The sequence below is a fragment of the Phyllostomus hastatus genome, unplaced genomic scaffold (assembly GCF_019186645.2).
Source record: "Phyllostomus hastatus isolate PE091 unplaced genomic scaffold, TTU_PhHast_1.1 phas_scaffold_1066, whole genome shotgun sequence".
Lineage (NCBI taxonomy): Eukaryota > Metazoa > Chordata > Mammalia > Chiroptera > Phyllostomidae > Phyllostomus > Phyllostomus hastatus.
This window is the reverse complement of record NW_025334004.1, coordinates 10,266,824-10,284,493: the sequence shown is the minus strand read 5'-3', so window position 1 is coordinate 10,284,493 and position 17,670 is coordinate 10,266,824. Positions and strand designations below refer to the sequence as shown.

General features: G+C 54.5%; 1 protein-coding gene across 1 annotated transcript in view; it reads left to right on the top strand.

The window, feature by feature from the left end:
- The window catches only part of SLIT1 (slit guidance ligand 1), a 149,871-nt gene that overhangs the window by 111,840 nt on the left and 20,361 nt on the right, over window positions 1–17,670 (top strand). The window contains exons 14-25 of the mRNA XM_045853799.1: window positions 4,440–4,603; window positions 5,310–5,333; window positions 5,505–5,649; window positions 6,270–6,344; window positions 6,498–6,641; window positions 7,044–7,187; window positions 7,508–7,674; window positions 8,583–8,715; window positions 11,027–11,095; window positions 12,492–12,563; window positions 14,113–14,184; window positions 14,949–15,020. Of these exons, the coding sequence (XP_045709755.1) occupies window positions 4,440–4,603; window positions 5,310–5,333; window positions 5,505–5,649; window positions 6,270–6,344; window positions 6,498–6,641; window positions 7,044–7,187; window positions 7,508–7,674; window positions 8,583–8,715; window positions 11,027–11,095; window positions 12,492–12,563; window positions 14,113–14,184; window positions 14,949–15,020 (1,281 nt within the window). The remainder of the gene's footprint in view (window positions 1–4,439; window positions 4,604–5,309; window positions 5,334–5,504; window positions 5,650–6,269; window positions 6,345–6,497; window positions 6,642–7,043; window positions 7,188–7,507; window positions 7,675–8,582; window positions 8,716–11,026; window positions 11,096–12,491; window positions 12,564–14,112; window positions 14,185–14,948; window positions 15,021–17,670) is intronic.

Below are 17,670 nucleotides of genomic sequence, written 5' to 3'. Positions count from 1 at the left end.
TCATTGCCCAACTTTAACTTAGGGTCGGTCTCCTTTCCCCTGCACACACCCCTCTTCCCTGCCGCCCCGACTGTTTTCAGGTTATCTTTAAGTGACCCTCCCACCTCCTTCTTCCTTGTTGAGGACCCTGTGCCATGGGCTCCGCGGGGCTTCCCTGAGCACGGGCTTCCCTGACTGCAAACCCCCCCTCCCCGCCCCTGAGCAGTTCCCCACACCCCCCTGTCCTGTCTACATCCTGCCGGTAGAAATCACTCCTGGAGCTTGGTCAGGTTCCAATTTTTCCCTTTCTTTTGTTGGCAAGATGACGTCATTGGTAGGATCTCATACTTCCATCAGGCGGCACACGATGTCTGGCTGTCTCCCTTTCTGTGATAAACACAGCCATTGATCTTCATGCCTGGGCCCATTCATTCATTAGGGATCGTGAAATGGTGATATCTGAAGTGTGACTTTCTTTCTTCATTTGATCATGTGGGCGTGGTTATGCTTTTAATAAGAGTCCTTATGTTTTAGCTGGAGTGCTTCTGCACAGGGAGATTTCTTGTCACCTACTGCGTGGCCAAACAAACATAGGCAGTTACATGGTGTTCTTCATTCTACATCTTTAATTCTGGGCCCTGTGGTTTGACTCGATGTGTTGGCCTGTGGGTCCGGTGACATGTGCTTAGTGGGTATTTATTATTAATGTTGTCGTAGCCATCACTGTCATTGTCATCCCCCCCACAGTGTCCATCTGCTGGGCAGTCCTTTCCCTCAGACACCATCTGCCCGGGGTGCCGGGACAGGTGCAGCTCCTGCTCCCTGGGGACCCTGCATGTCCGTGGGGGTGTTGGCCATGAAGACAAACTCATTAAAGCCCCTGAACCCACCTACAGCCCATTCCTGCTAATTAATCTCCTTATAGCCAGAGAGAGGAAGGTGGCACACCATGGGGAAATCTTGCCAAGTACGTGAAATTGGAGGCTACAGGTGGACATGGGCAAGGTGGATTACTTTAAGCAGCTGGCAGAATGTTCGAGAGAAACACACTAAGGAGGTTGCAAGGCCAGGGACCCCCACACAGGAAAGCTCGGGGTGGGCAATGGCAGTGACAGGCACATGAAGAGCTGTCTCCCTCTCAAGGTGGGAGGGGAGGGACTGAATCAAATGGATGTGCCACTAAAGGTGGCCTCTCTCCGTGTCCGTTTACCTGGCTGGCTCTCAGAGAGTACCTCCGCCCTCCAGACACCATGCCTGAGATCTTGGCCGCTGCCGCCAGGGCAAAAGGGGGCACAGAGCTGGGGCAGAATGTTCAAACAAGAGGGCGTCCCATAGGCGAGATATATTACATATACCACATACCATACACATCACATAATATATAAAATGTAGTCACGAATAGTAGTAACACTGATAACGGTAATCATTGCTGTTTACTGAGCCCTTGCTAAGTGCCGGACCACTGTTCCCTATGTGCAACATCTTACTTAACACTCGCAATGGCCTATGGGAGGAGGGGCTATCATCTCTGAGTTTACTTACAAGGCAGCTGAGGCAGGGGCAGGTTGCACGACTTACCTAAGGTCACACGAGGATGTTGTGTGATATCCCAACGAAAGCAGGGACCTGACCCCAGGCATCTCCTCAGCACCACTAAGAAAGCAGTTACCTTCCTTCTCAGTTGTGAGGGTAGACCTCATTGTTTGAGGCTGTAAAACAGAACTGAACTCTCACGGTCAGTCGGTAGCTGGTTCCCAACTGGAGCACAGTTTGAAACAGGAATAAAAGAAAACAAACCCAAGGTGCCATCAGAGGCTCCTGGCTCAGCCCCAGGCCAGGTCCGCATCAGGCCTGAGCAGACTCATGCTCACCAGATCTCGCACAATTCGCCCGCGGTGCCGAGGTCTGTGGCTGGGCCCCTCTCATCGCTGTGTTGATTCTGCTGCGATTTTACTTGCTCTGAGAGATTAAAAAACAAAACAAAACAAAAAACTTTTAACAGCTTTAATAAGGTGTAACTTGCATGCCAGGCAATCCCCTGTTTTAAGTGCACAGTTCGGTGATTTCACTGCCCTTGCAATGGCTCAGCTGTCATCACGACCCCAGTTCTAGAACAGTTCCATCACCCCGGAGCGCTTGCGCCCATGGAGAACCGTCCCTGTTTCCAGCCCCCACTCAGGCAACCATTAATCTAATTTCTCTCTCTGTAAAGTCGCCTTTTTATGAGATTTCACAAAATTGGTATCATACGATGTATCATCTTTTGTGACTGACTGCTTTTGCTTTGTGTGATGGTGTTCAGGTTCATCCCTACTGCAGTGTGGATCGTTCCTCTGTTTCCTTTTATTGCCGAATAATTTCCCATTGTGTGGATAAGCCACACTTGGTTATTCTGCTCTGACTGATGGGCATTTGAATATCCGTTATGGATAATGCTGCTCTGAATATTCACGTACAAATCTTTGTGTGGACACGTTTTCATTTCTCCTGGAATTCCTAGGTCGAGTGGGGAATTTGTGTTTAACATGTATAGAGGCTGCCGCTGTATGCCCACGTGGCTGCACCAGGTGACATTCCTGCCTGTGTGCATTAGGAGGCTTCGATTTCCCTACATCTTTGCTAACACATTTTCTGTCTTTTTGATCATAGCCATCCTAGTGGCTGTGAAGTGGTATCTCACTGTGAGTTTAATGGGATGAATGAGATTGGGCAGCTGGCCCCAAAGATTTTTAGTTGTAACTTCTTAGTGTGTGTTTCAAGAAAAACACTAGAATCAGTCTTCCGGTCCACCTTCCACCGTCAAATGTTCCCGGAGGTGACCGCACACCCACACACGCCTGCATTTCCCGGTGTGCCTTTACTGTGGCCAGTTTTTCCTGAATGGACATTTCCTCTTCCTCCTGAGTACTTTCCCTCCTCAGCTTCACACCCTTTCCAAATTTTGGATTTTGGTTAGAATTTTGTTTAAAATTCAAATTGTGTCAAATACTTAAGTGTGCACTGAGGTCACCTGTCTCTGTGGGTAGTTCAAGCTTTATAGTTGGTTTTAACACAAATTGCCTGCTCTTAAAAAGGATATATTCTTCTTTGTACCCCTTGAACACGCCTAAGCAACATAACTGAGTAGGTTTTTAAAAGAATTTTCTATCTAGGTTGAGGTGGAGGGCTGCAATCAGTTCAGGCAGAGGCCTGGCAGGAAGGCCCAGAGAGATGTGGGTGGGCGGCCTGGAAGATCCCAGGACAGTCCCTGAATCCCAGTACGTTTTAAATAAGCTACAAACTGCCACGAGGAGTCAGCAAACATGTCTTCTCTGTGCAGACTGACAGTTTTAATTGGGACTTTAATGTTGAACTGGATACAGAAGGGGTGGGAGGGGCCTGGCCCACTTGGTGGAGCTGGAAGGAGCCAGAACTCAGGCAGGAAAGTGGGGGGCTCTGCAAAGGGGAGAGGCAGGGACAGCTGGGCAAGGACGGCTCTGATCAGAGGCCATAGGGCAGAGCCCAAAGAGAGAGAGGCCAGGGTCTGAGCTGAGCTGGGTGCAGGCCCTGTGCAGGGTAGGGCCTCTGCTTGGAGAGCCCTGCAGCCACCCACCCCCTGTGGGGCCAGACTGATGCCAATAAGCGGCCTGAATTGATAGCAACGATGAAGGAAACCTGGCCACGGCATGGTGAGTCCTCTGAGCTGGCCCCTGCCCCGTCTCACTGCATTTTCACATAGACGCACTGGCTCTCAGAGACAGCAGTCAGGACAGGTGCTAGAATCCTCTGCCCTGGCCATCTCGGTTTGGAAAGCAGGGCACACCCAGTGCTGCAGTAGCCCAGACACGGGGGTCCAGCTGGATGCTGGGGTGACTCAGATGTGACTGCTCTGAGCCTGCTGGCTGGTCAGCACCAATGGCAAAGGCAGCCCACAGCGACCCAGGCTCCCTCAGTCAGCATCACCTCTCAGCTGCCCCTCCCCACATTACCCTGCCAGGGACCAGGTGGCCCAGCGAGAGAAGAGGAGCGTTCCCCCCATACATATCTGTTCAGTGATGCTTTCTGAGTTTCCTTTCTGTGTTAAGAGGTGGCCTGTAAAATGGCCAAAAGGGAGCAGCCTGGGTTCTAGTGCCTGTTCTGTCACCTCACCTGTGGATTCACCTGGAGACTCACCTGGCCAGTCTCCAGGTCCTTCCTGCTTCCATTCACATTTCCAAAATGTCCCAGGGAGGGGGAACAAGGAGACTTGAAGGGGGGACTGTGGCGGGGACAGCTGGCAGCTCCAGAGCCTGCAGAGACCCCTCCTCACTCTGGTGCTGTGGCGACCTCTGCAAAGATGGCGGGCGCCCCCGGGTGGTGGGCAGGTGGTAGAGTCTCCCCAGGGCCAACCTGGCTCCAAGGTGGGAGCTTCATTCAGCAACGAGACCTCATCCAGATGGAGGTCAGCACAGATACAGCCCTGGTCCGCCCTTTTTGGACAGGCACCTGGCCCAGAACCCTTTCATCTGTGACTGTAACCTCAAGTGGTTGGCGGACTTCCTGCGCACCAACCCCATCGAGACGAGCGGAGCCCGCTGCGCCAGCCCCGGGCGCCTCGCCAACAAGCGCATCGGGCAGATCAAGAGCAAGAAGTTCCGGTGCTCAGGTAGCTGCCTGCGCACGGGTCCGTCTTCCGCCTGCTCAGGGACTGTGATGTCCCCTGGATGGCTCCAGCAAGGGTGTCCGAGGGTGCTGGCCCCAACTGCAGGCTTGGACCTGAGTGGGGTCCAGTCCCACCCTTCCTTTACTGAGGCCTGGGGAAAGGAAGGGCTTGCTGAGGGTCCCCAGGGAGGACCAGACAAGGACCCAGGTCCTCCACGCCCAGGCCAGTTCTCTTTCATGCTGCTGCTTTCAGCCCTTTTAACAAACACACTTGTGGGGGGGTGGGCTGGGACCCCCCCTCAGTGAGAGAGTTGCCTCCCCCAGGCTCAGAGGCAGCAGGAGCAGCCTCTGGCTGGGGACAGTGCGGGCCAGCTTCTGCGCCTGGATCCTGGGGGAGGCCGTATGACTCCCTATGCCTCCTGCATCTGGTGTCAGCACACGTGAGAGTCCTTGAGGCTGTGACAACCCCTGAGAGGTCTGATTTGGTGTGGTGCTGTCCCCAGCCTTGGCCTGGGCCAGGAACATCTGTGTTCCCTAGAAGGCCTTCTCCACACAGGGGCTGGGCACACGGGCCCTGGGGCCCCGATCTGGGACCCCAGCCTTGTTCCTGGGGTGCTTTCCACTGGGCAGTGGGGCTGCGGGCTGGGCTGTTCCTGCAAGTCCTGGATGATCACACCAGCGTCATGCTGTATGTCTGCTTCTCTTTGCAGCCAAGGAACAGTACTTCATTCCAGGTAGGAGGGAGTGGGAGGGGGAACCAAGGGCAGTCTGGGGATGGTGGTGGCAGTGGGTGGTTAGGGGGCTGGGGCGGCAGGCTGAGGGTGCCCGGGAGGGCCAGGGCTGGGCAAGCCTGCTTGGAACCTGCCCCGGGCCCCTCAGCCCCGGCCTCCGCCTTCGCCCCACAGGCACAGAGGATTACCAGCTGAACAGCGAGTGCAACAGTGACGTGGTCTGTCCCCACAAGTGCCGCTGCGAGGCCAGCGTGGTGGAGTGCTCCAGCCTGAAGCTCACCAAGATCCCTGAGCGCATCCCCCAGTCCACGGCTGACCTGTGAGGCCCCCAGCCCCTCCACGCTCCTCCCCTGCCCCCCCTCCCCCCACCACCCTGGGCTACTCCTGGTTTTCCTCTGCTCGGGCTCTGTTTGGGGACCTCTGGGGACACCAGTAAGCAGCTGCTGGCTCTGCAGGAAGCTGCCCCCTGTGGCCCCTTTGCTTCTGACTCACAGCCCTGCTGACTCTTGAAGCAATATCTGGCATCCAGGGCAGGTCACCAGCTTGAAATGGGGGTGCCTTTCCTTAGTCATGCTTTTGCCATTTGGGAGGGCATGATTTCATTCGCTCAAGTTGGGGCTTAAGCTATCTTTTAACTTTCTTTTCTTTAAAAATATAAATTGGTGCACATATGTATGATGTGCATGGTCCCCCACACACATCATTTGTGTATGTAAATTTCCATAGCATTTTTAATATTAAAGATATGCCCATTCGTGGCCGTCCCTCCTCCCGGCTCCAGCGCTCAGCTAGACCACCTCGGAAACAGGGCCAGTTGGCCTTGTCAAACAGATTCTGCCGGGAGTCCCCTTTGGGTTTGAAACCCAGAAATTCTCAGTTTGGAAGACACTTCAATGTGTTATTTACGGATGTGTGAGTTCCCTTGATTGCCTCTTGCAGACGGTTAAACAACAATGAGATTTCCATCCTGGAGGCCACTGGCATGTTTAAAAAACTCACGCATCTGAAGAAAATGTGAGTTGCCCATTGGCGGGAAGGTTGTGGTTGGGACGCAGGCCGGGGATGGAGAAGGGAGACTCGGTGTGGGGGGCAGCTCCCACACGGGCAAGGGGTGGGGACAGGAAGGCGGAGTCCTGAGCTTCCTCATTTTCCTGCCTCTTCTCCCAGCAATCTGAGCAACAACAAGGTGTCAGAAATCGAAGACGGGGCCTTTGAGGGCGCTGCCTCTGTGAGCGAGCTGCACCTGACCGCCAACCAGCTGGAGTCCATCCGGAGTGGCATGTTCCGAGGCCTGGACGGCTTGAGGACCCTGTGAGTGTGTGGGCCGGGGAGCAGGCTGGGTGGCGGGACTTCGGTAAACAAAAGCCCGCATTAAAGGGAAAGGAAGAGACCCGCCTCCCTAGCCCCAGCTTTCAGGGGGAGAGGACAGCTGAGGACTCTGACTGCAGTGGGCCACGTAATCCGATGTTGGTAACTCTGTGGGGACGCCTACTTTCTGGTTCTCTGGGGCGTGGGGTCTTGCCGGCAGGAGGCCGAGGAGGGTGGCTCAGACGCGGGGAGGCTCTGCAGGGGAGCGCGGCGGAAGGATTCCGGGGCTGTGAGCGGCTCGAGCCTCCTGAGGAGAGTCTGTGAGCTGGCTGCTGGTGGCCAGAGCGCCTCTCAGGTGATGGCCACAGGGCACAGTGTGGGCTTCCCCTCCCCTCCACCCCCCAGGATGCTGAGGAACAATCGTATCAGCTGCATCCACAACGACAGCTTCACGGGCCTGCGCAACGTCCGCCTCCTCTCGCTGTACGACAACCAGATCACTACTATCTCCCCGGGAGCCTTCGACACCCTGCAGGCCCTCTCCACCCTGTAAGCGCAGCCCGCGGCAGGCGGGCCTGGGGCTCTGTGTCAACCCCCGCCCCCCACCCCGGGAGCCCTGCCCACCCGCATCCCAAGAGCTGGAACCTGCTGGCTCCTTTAAGGGACAAACTCAGGGGATGTTGGGGTTCCTGTGGTTTGCAGAAACATGGGTTCACCATGTTGGAGCGCTGCCTGCTGGCAATGGGTGGTTGGTTGTCGGGGCAGTGTAGGCAGTGTCGGCAGCACAGGGGGCTGGGGCAGGGAGGGCTTGGATGGGACCACAGAGACTGGCAGGGTGTCTTTGCAGTCACACAAAGCTTGTCTTCCAGAAACCTTCTGGCCAATCCTTTCAACTGCAACTGCCAGCTGGCCTGGCTGGGCGACTGGCTGCGGAAGAGGAAGATCGTGACAGGGAACCCGCGGTGCCAGAACCCAGACTTCTTGCGGCAGATCCCCCTGCAGGACGTGGCCTTCCCTGACTTCCGGTGTGAGGAAGGTGACGCGTGTGCCCTGGGTGGCAGCAGGGAGGGCGGGCTGGGCCAGGTCAGGGGGTCTGGGGGGTGCGCGGCGGGCACCCTGCCCCTGCCCTGTAGAGGAGGGGTGGGTGGGGACAGGGGAGGGGCAAGGACGCCAGCTCTTAGTCCTGCACCTGCCCCTGCCTGGCGGTGGTCTTGTGTCATCTAAGAGCAGTAATGTGCTTATAGTTCAAAAAGTGGGAAAATATGCATTAAAAAAGACATGACTAATGATCGTCACTCAGAGAAAATTGCGGTTCACCTTTTAGTGGATTTTCTTTCTGTAAGTATGTTTAACCCAGAGACCTGCCTCCTGGCTGGCCCTTGGTGCCACAGACTGTTGGCGTCATGCTGTCCCAGATAGGCAAGGGGGACGGATCCCACGTGGCTTCTGACCAGTCTCCTGACCTGAGCCAGTCACTGGACCTCTCCAGATCTCAGTGAAATAGAAGCTCATGCATTCAGCTGGTCTTCTGCGAGGGCTGCTGTGCACCAGGCCCTGCTCTAGACACCCGGCTCCTTCAGTGGACAGAGAAGAAGCATATCTCTGTCCTCGTCCTGGGGGTGGGAGTGGCACCCTCGCTGCACTGTTAAGGAGACTGTTCGTGCAGTATTCAGCACGTAATAGGTGCTCCGGCACAGGTGCGGCTGCCATCCTCCTTCCCGGCTGCGCTCAGGGCCACCTTGGGTCTCCGTCAAAGAGATCAACCCAAGACCTATTTTAACCTCAAAACAGGCCCGAGGGGCTTTATCCCTGGTGGGGGAGGGGTGCAGCCAAGAGGACACTTCTCTGAGCCTGAGGGGGGCGGTCAAAGAGGGGCTTCTGGCTACAGGAGTCCCTGAGAAGGCCTGTCCCCTCCCTGACACCGCTTTGTGCCTTCCTCCGCAGGCCAGGAGGAGGGGGGCTGCCTGCCTCGCCCCCAGTGCCCCCAGGAATGCGCCTGCCTGGACACAGTGGTCCGATGCAGCAACAAACACCTGCAGGCCCTGCCCAAGGGCCTCCCCAAGAATGTCACAGAGCTGTGAGTAGCCTGAGGCCTGGTGTCAGGGAAGAAGGGTACCAAGTGGACATTAGCTCACTAGCGGCTTAGAGTTAGATAGAGTTCAGGCTTTGCAGGAGACGTGGGTTCCAAGAAGGCGCTGAGCTTTGCTTTGATCCCCCTCTGCAGCCACCTGATGGTGTGAGTCACCCCTGGCCAGTGCTTTGTCCCTTTAAATTAAGCTCAGCCTTTACAATAAGCAATAATATTGCTTTTTTTTTTTTTTTGCTTCACATTATCTCATGAGCATTTTGCTCTGCAATGGAAACTCTCACAGAAGTTGTTTTTACACCACATAATATCGCATCACATGAGTCTCCTGTGAGCCATGTAACACATTGCCCTTTGTTGGGTATTTGAGTTGTTTCCGATTCTACCACCACGAGTAGCGCCGAGGTGGACGCCGCTTCATTGAAACTGAGTCAAGCAGCAGCGCCTTGTTAGGGCTCTGGCCCCCTTTTGCCCGATGGCCTTCCAGGAAAGTTCTTTCCTTTGTCCCCTAACTAGCTGAGCGTGGCAATGGCCTGCCTGCCTGCTGTCAGCACCGGGTGCTGTGGTGTAAACGCTTTGTCCATGTGCCTTTGGTTTTGAACTCATGTGGGGTGTGGACGTAAATGACAGGCACAGGCACAGACAACTGGGCTTCTTCAACAGGACCTTCCGAAGCAAAGGCTTTGGTCAGTCCCCAACCCTGCCTGTCCCCTGGGATTGGCCCCCCAGCCTCTGTAGCCGAGCTCTGCTTTTCCCCATGGGCAGCGATGACATTTGCATTTTATTTCATTGCCGGCAAGGCTGGCTCTTTCTTCACCTGCACACCAGTCCCTGCAGTCCTTGGCCGGTGACCCACCCACCCCATCACCTGACCCCTTTTCTACTGCAGTGCTGGAGTCTCCGTTTCCCCCTTGGTGCCTCACAGCAACCCTGACCGCTGTGGGGCAGGTGTGACAGCCTGCCTTCTTTGGTGGAGGATGCTGGGAAAACCACCTGACTCTTCTAAGTCTCAGTTTCCTCAGCTTTAGGGTGTATTGAAGGACCTCTGAGACAGTTCAACAAAATGGGTGGGAAGTCACTTTGTATGGGAGCAGAGGGATGGGTCAGGGCGAGGACAGCTCTGATTTTGCTGGGGTGTGTGGGGCGCCCCCCTAAGTGTGGCAGCAGGTGAGGGTGCTGTGCAAGGAGCCCAGCTGGGGCTTCAGCTGCTGGTGCTTGGGCTACTGCTTAGCAAGGATAGCAGGTGGCAGTGGGGAGAGGGGGCAGGTTCACGGCTTCTTGAATCCCAAGCTCTGCCCTGCAGACGTGGGGAACCTGGGAAAGTTTGGGGATAGTTTTTGATGGGCTTGGCTTTAAGGGCTGTGACGTGGGTGGCTGTGTAAAGAGTGGGTCCCAGAAGGGTGACCGAGGTTGGGAGGGCAGAAGGTGGCTGTGCAGGAGCCAGGCACGGGTGACACTCTGTGTGCACCCGGGGTGAGGTGAGAACAGAACAGAAGCAAATGGTGAACAGCTAACAATATTGTAGTAACTGTGTGTGGCGCCAGGTGGGTGCTGGAATTATCAGGGGGATCACTTTGTAAAGTAAATAATTGTCTAATCAGCATGCTCTACCCCTGAAACAAACATAAAATGATATTCAATGTTAGCTGCAATTGCAAAAGCAGCTTTTTTTAAAAAAGCAAATGATGAGAGACCAGTGGGTAGGAGAAGCCAGTGGTCACGGGGCTGGCTGCAGGGGGAGCTGGAGAATCACCATCGGGGTCTGGGAGCTGGTGGTTGGGGACAGGGAGTGTGGTGCTGATGGGGTAGGGGGAGCCCGACTGGGTGTGGGGACACTGAGCTCGGAGTGGGGCGTGTTTGGGTGCAGCGCTCCCCCAAGACTGGCCTCACACAACTTGCTGTCAGGCAGAGGGGGGCCCAGTAGCTGGTGAGGGGTAGGGAAGCTGGCAGGTGGGCCTGAGAACTATCATTGTGCAGATCAGACCTATTTGGCCAGGAAGATTGCAGAGTGAGAGGGAAGGGCCCACAGACAGGGCGGGGCTGGGAGGTTGAGATGGGAGGGGGAGGGGAGCCAAGGGCAGCTTTGTGTCTCAGTGGCTTTTTCCAGGTTTGGGGGGTGGCACCTACTCAGCCTAATAAATTTGTGTGTTTTCTCCTCCAATCAGCAGTTCTGGGCCCTTGCGTGGTCTACAGGCAGGAGAGGAAATGAGTGATTAGGCCCCTGCTGCAAGGAAAGATTCTCCCCAAATGGGACAGAGGTGGGGACGGGACTGGGCACTAAGTGTTGTGTTTTCTCCTGCAGCTACTTGGACGGGAACCAGTTCACACTGGTTCCGGGGCAGCTGTCCACCTACAAGTACCTGCAGCTTGTGTGAGTACCCAGGCGGCCTGAGGACCCCAGGCCCGCCTCAGAGCACAGGAGGGCCATTGGCCTCTGACTGCCATGGCCCCAGCTTCCCAGGGATTCCCTGCAGACCCCTCTTGCTGCTGATTCCTTTTGTTGTTGTTTCTTTTTTGTTTGTTTGTTTAATCCTCCCCCTTCCTTCTGTGCATAGAACTGCTTTGCCACCTAGTGGCCATGCTTAGAAGTTGCATTGTTCCAGGCTCCCTTGGGTCAGGTCCTGTCTGCTTCTGCCCACAGCATCTCCCCAAGCCTCCCTCTGGGTTGATAATTATTGTGGGATTTTTAAAAAAGATTTTATTTATTTATTTTTAGAGAGGGAATAAAGGAGGGAGACAGGGAGGAAGAGAAACATCAATGGGTGAGAGATACATCAATTGGTTGCCTCTCGCATGCCCCCAACTGGGAACCTGGCCTACAACCCAGGCATGTGCCCTGACTGGGAATCGAACTGGCGGCCTTTTGATTCACAGGCCGACACTCAACCCACTGAGACACACCAGCCAGGGAAGGCTGATAATTATTGTTAATGCAGATCAGCCTTGCAAAAGTAGGAACCAGGGCAGAAGTAGAGGGTGATGGGAAATTTCTCAGTCCAACCTTGGCCCCCAAGCCAAATATGAAATATGGCAGCAACAAATAAGTATGGGTAACTAATTTTTTCTTTAGACTAACATCTGCTTTTCTGTTATTTCCACCTCATGAAAAAACACAAAATAAGCGTCAGAGTCAGTTAGCTCCTCTTAGCCTTCCAGCCTGACCAACGCCCCACTTCAACGGCCTTTATCTGCTCCTTGGCCAGAGGCCCCCAGGGCAGAAGTGCAGGGTGCGGCCTGGAGCAGTGCTGCTGAAAGTGTTGGTCAGTGGGCCGCGGGCAGCCCGAGGACTCTTTGTAATGGTCTGCAGTTAGCTCAGGAACTCGAACCAGAACGTGAATCCACATGTTGCTCTCTTCATGGAGGAAGTCTTGCTCTGAAGAAAACGTTAGCTACAGTGAGTTGTGTCTAGTGTCCTAGGTGTGACGCTTTGGCACCAGTTCCCTGCCATATGGGACATTCAGTTCAAGGGTGGCTGCTTTGTGTCACACTGGCTTAAAGAAATGTGAAGCTCCAGTTTATAAGTCTTTACTAATAATGTAGCAAGTGTGTTTCGACGGTCCCAGTGGTCGGGGGGCGGGGGGCAGTGGTGGAGTGGTTTGGTGGCTGGCGACAGAGTGCCAAAGAGAGAGGCCGTGTTTCCTCGGTCTAATGTGAGACAGCTGTGCTGGGGGCTCAGGTGCGCTTGAGAGAGACAGGAAGGAGAGACAGCTAATGCTGGGCCAGTTCTTGGGATCAAGCTGCCTGTTGGGGGCTTTTGTCTTTTCCAGGGACCTAAGTAACAACAAGATCAGTTCCTTAAGCAATTCCTCCTTCACCAACATGAGCCAGCTGACCACTCTGTGAGTCCTGGAGGCGGGGAGGGGGGGAGTGGCTGGCGGGGGGCAGTGGTGGGAGGGCTCCCCCTATGGCTTTCCCCAAGCCCTGTCACTCGTAGGTGTCACATGCAGACTCCCTCACCTGCCAGGGACCATGCCAGGGCCTGCCAGCCAAAAACACTTCTAAAAACATTTTTATTGTGAAATACAGCACATATACAGAAAAGTGCAAAAATTATAGATGTGAAGTTTAACAGATAATCATAAAGCTAGCATGCACGTGTAAATACTTACGGTGAAAAACACAGCTAGTACCCCATAAGCTGCTCTGCCCCTTCCTGATTATTATTCCTTCCTTCTCCACTCAAGGCAGCCTGGACCCTGGCTTTTATGATGACCTTTGGTCTTTATAGTGTCGCCATCTATAAGCTCATTTCCATACAATGAAGCTTAATTTTGCCCATTTTTAAACTTTATATAAATTGCACTATACAGAATATATACTTTCACTTACTATGATGCTTGTGAGATCCCCTTGCATTGTGTGGAGCTGTGGGCTGTTCCTTTTCAGTGCTGTATAGTATTCCATGTAGGAATGTGCCATATTTTCCTCATCCATTCCACTGTTGATGGATATTTGGGTTGTTTCCATTCTGCACTACTGTGAACAGTGGCCCTCTGGACATTTTTGTACCCATAATTTAATGATTGCTTTAATTCTATTCCAAGGAAGCATGAACAAGAATCCCTTCTATTTGCCTGGAGTTTAAGAGCATATCTCATTCCCTTCCTAACACCTCATTTGACAGACAATGTGCCAAAAGCCTTCTGAACTTTCCCTTCTGTTCTACTGCAACCCAACAGCAGAGGCAGCACGGGGTCCTGAACCTGCCAGGTCCCCGGAGCAGGATGTGGCCCGAGGCACTGAGTGAGGTTCTGTCCTCTGCACTCACCTGCCTCGGGGTCTGCTCACGAGCCGGCCTGCTCCCTCCTCCAAGTCTTCATGAGCCTGAGGGTGCAGCTGCCGTGGTCCAGGGCCGTGGTTCTCCACCAGGGGCGGCTCCGCCCTCCTGAGGACATTTGGCAATGCCTGAAACATTTTCAGTTGTCACAGGGGGAGGTGGGCAGGGGGAGCTACTGGCATCTCATGCTTAGAGGCCAGGGATGCTGCGAAACACCCTGCAGTGCGCAGGACAGCCCCAGACAAAGACCTGTCCACAGTGCAGAGGCCAAGCAGTCCCAGTCTGAGTGCCCCTGGCTGCTGCAAGGGAGACCGAGCCCTGTCCTGGGGTAGACAGGAGCAGCTCCTTTCTCTTGTTATCATTTCTAAACTAGCTTTACTGAGGTCCAATTAATACACAGTAAATTGCACATACTTAACGTGTACAGCTTGATACATTGTGACTTATGCTCACACCCATGGACCCACCACCACAATCAAGAGAGTGACCACTTCTGTCACCCCCGGGAGTTTCCTTGTGGCCCTTGATGATCCTCCCGCTCTGCACAGGCCTGCAGCCCCAGGCAAACACCAATCCCCTCCCTCCCTCCCTCCCTCCCTCTCTCCCTGCAGGATCCTCAGCTACAACTCCCTCCAGTGCATCCCTCCGCTGGCCTTCCAGGGACTGCGCTCCCTGCGCCTGCTGTAAGTCCCCGCTCTTCATTTCTTCAGGGAAACTGGCCCCACTGAGGGCCCTGCCCTCCACCTGGTGGGCAGGAACGGCCCTGCATCTGGGGCCCCTGCAGGGCCAACTGTGTCCACAGGCGGGAGGCTGGTCCACTCTCATTTCAGTGCTAACAGAGTCCAAGGGATGAATGGGGAACTGGCTGAGAAATGGGGGTCGCTCTCTGCCTCAGGTTGAGTGTGAGGGGGGTGTGTGTGGAGGCCATCCAAGATCAGGAAGCCCCAAATTGCATATGAGTCTCCTGTTCAGATGGGGTGTGTTGCAAGATGCTTGAACTTTCTCAAAGAATTCCCACTGTGAGGTGTTGCCCTATGACCAAAGCCCCCTGCCAGGCCTGTTATGATGGCCCATGGTGTATCCATGAACTTGAGTCCTCTGACAGCCCCATCTGGAGCAGGGTGACATTGTTTACTGCCAGTTGGCCTGTGTGCTAACTCTCTTACCAAGAAAAGCCTACCCCTCGGGGTCCTGGCTGCATGCATTCCGTTTGTTGCGTAAATAGAAATGGCACTTGGGTTATCGGGGATGGAAGAAACCAAGTCCCAGGAGGGCTGAGGGACAGGGTGGTCTACTGGGGTGATCGGGGACTCCCTCTGCCCGCCCGTGGCCAGCAGCACGGGGTGCCTCTCTGAGGCGGGGCGTCTCCCTCGTTGCCCGCACCCCTCTCCGCAGGGGGCTGCGCCTGCCCTCCTTGCGTGTCACCGACAGCCTCTTCTCTCCTCAGGTCCCTGCACGGCAACGACATCTCCACCCTCCCAGAGGGCATCTTCGCAGACGTGACCTCCCTGTCTCACCTGTAAGTAACTCCGGCCCCATTCTCGGGGCCTCTTTGGATTTAAACAGAATCTGGGTTCCGAGAAAGCCCTTACCTCCTGAGACTCTCAGAACTTGTTGCTTTGACTCTGACACAATTCAAAATTTAGGTTGTGACCTTCAGTGCCCCCCACTGCAGACTCTCACACATTGGGGGTTTCACCAGTCGAAATAACAGGAGAACAGTTCTTTACAAGCAATAGTAGAAGTGGTAATGACTATTTATTGGTTGCTAAGCTACAAGCTATTCTTAAAGAGCAGTGCACTCGATTCCTCAAATGGCTACATGTAGAATCACCACATGATACAGCAATCCCTTCCCAAGTACGTGCCTGAGGGGATGTAAAGCAGGGACTCGGCTACATTTACAACCAAGTTCATGGCAGCATAGTTCACACAATTGCCAAAGGGCGAAAACAACCCAGGTGTCCATCAGCAGGTGAGTGGATAAACAAAACGTGGTCTCTCCGTGCAAGGGGACAGTGTTCAGCCATAACAAGGAACACTGTTCATGCTACAAGGAACACACGCTACAACATGGATGCACCGTGAAGGCGTGCAAAGTGAAGTAACTCAGACATAGAAGGACAAAGATTGAGTGGTCCCACCGATAGGACCGGGGCTGGTCCAGGTTGTGGCTACAGAAAGGAGGCTGGTGGTTGCCAGATGCTGGGAGCAGGGGAAGTGGGCGTTTTTGTTTAATAGGCACAGAGTTTCTGTCTGGGATGATGAAAACCCAGTTCTGGAACCAGACGGGGTGATGGTTGCCTAGCACAGTGGATGTAACCGGTGCTACCACTGAATCATACATTGAAAATGGCCACAGTGGTGAATTTTATGCTGCATACATTTCATTGCAACACAGACAGTGGAGGGACGCAAAGTGGCGGGCTGATCCCGGGGGTGAGGCCGATACTGAGCACTCTCTCCTGGAGAGTCAGTTACAGTCCGAGATGGCATGCACACTGGGTGGGCTGCGGCCAGGACCCCGGGGGTCACTGCGTCCTCTTGCCCTCTGCCCCACACTGTGCCTGGAGCCTGAGGGCACAGGCACATCTGAGTCAGAGAGGCCCCTGGGGTCCCCAGCACCTCCACTTGCAGTTCATTCACTCCGCAGTCTCACTGGATTTTCTCAGGTCTGAGACTCACCGTATCCGTGTTTTAATCTCTGGAATCAGAGTGTGCCTGACAAGTGATCCACTTCATGTGGTCCTGTCTCCCACCCCCCCTCCCACCCAAAGCACAGGAGTCGGGAGTGCATCTGACGGTCTGGGGCTTGAAGAAATAAAGTCATGGCCGGTGTCATTCACTGAGGGTCTGCTCGGAACAAATGCTGTGCTACAAGTGCGTACTTTGTCTGTGGGGTATCGTTTCCTTCATGGCCGAAATGAGAGTAGGTTTCATGCTGTGTGGCAGCTGTACGATGTGACGGGGCCTCCTGGGGCCCACGCCCAGGATGCCAGCGCCTGTCTGCACTCAGCGGGAAGCGTGCAGCGACTGGTCGGTGGTGTCAGCCCCGGGAGTGGAATGGGGGAGAGGCTCCATCCGGGTCGGCAGGATTTATTATTTCCGTCTTCCAGTCCCAGGCTCTGAAGTTGGGCAGCTTACTTAAGCCATAAAGCCAGGAAACGACAGAGATAGGATTTGAACTCAGGCATGTCTGATTCAAAAGTTCCGTATTTATTCTTAAATGCTTCAATAAAAATGTCCTGAGTAACCACAGTGAGGCAGGTGCTCAAGAATTCACTAACAGAAGGTTTCTGCCCTTGGCAGCCACCTGGGGTGTCATGAAACAAGTTCAAAGGCAGCAGGGACTGACTCTGGGGGACTCTGAGGCACTTCACAGAGGAGGTGCCCTTTAGGTTGCCATTAGAAAGAACCTAGGGGTTTGCCATGTGGAGAAGATGGGAAGGACATCCCAGAAAGAGGGAACAGCATGCACGAAGGCATGGAGGCAAGAAAGTAACTGACACAGTCAAGGATGCTGAGTGTCCAGCACAGGACATGGGGAGTTTGGCTGGGTGAGAAGCATGAGGTGGGAAGAGAAGACTCTAGAAAAGGGATGTTGGGATTCCCCTGCGAAGGTGTCTGTGCCATGCTGAGGAGTTTGGACTTCATTCTGTGGGTAGAAGGGAACAGCGGAAGAACTAAGTTACAGGAAACTCCCGGAAAGCCACAGCACCCGTGGAGGCTGGAGAGGATGGAGTGCAGCGGCAGGAGCCTGGCTGGAGGTGGCGGCCCCAGACACGGGCCAGGCAAGGACACTGTTGTCCATGGGTGATGACACCCATTCCCAGGGCCCTCTTTCCATCTGTGGTTGGTGAATTTTGGTCGTGAGCTCGTGTTTTCAAGATGCTTCTCTCCAGGGAGAGTCTGCGCTTGTAGGGGGCCAGGGTCTGCCGCAGCTGTGGGTCCACGCAGCCTTCTTGGCTTACCCTGGGCTATGCAAAGGTCAGGTCCACTCTCCACCTCGCCAGCGAGGCCTTTTCAGCCATCCAGTCCACCTTTCTGAACACATAGGGTCCCCCCTTTTGTGTATCTCTTATGTTTGGGATTTAAATGGAAAGTTGACTTCCTCTCCTCTTTCCCCCTGAAATATGAACGACACCCAGACACATTCTGATCTTGTCTGC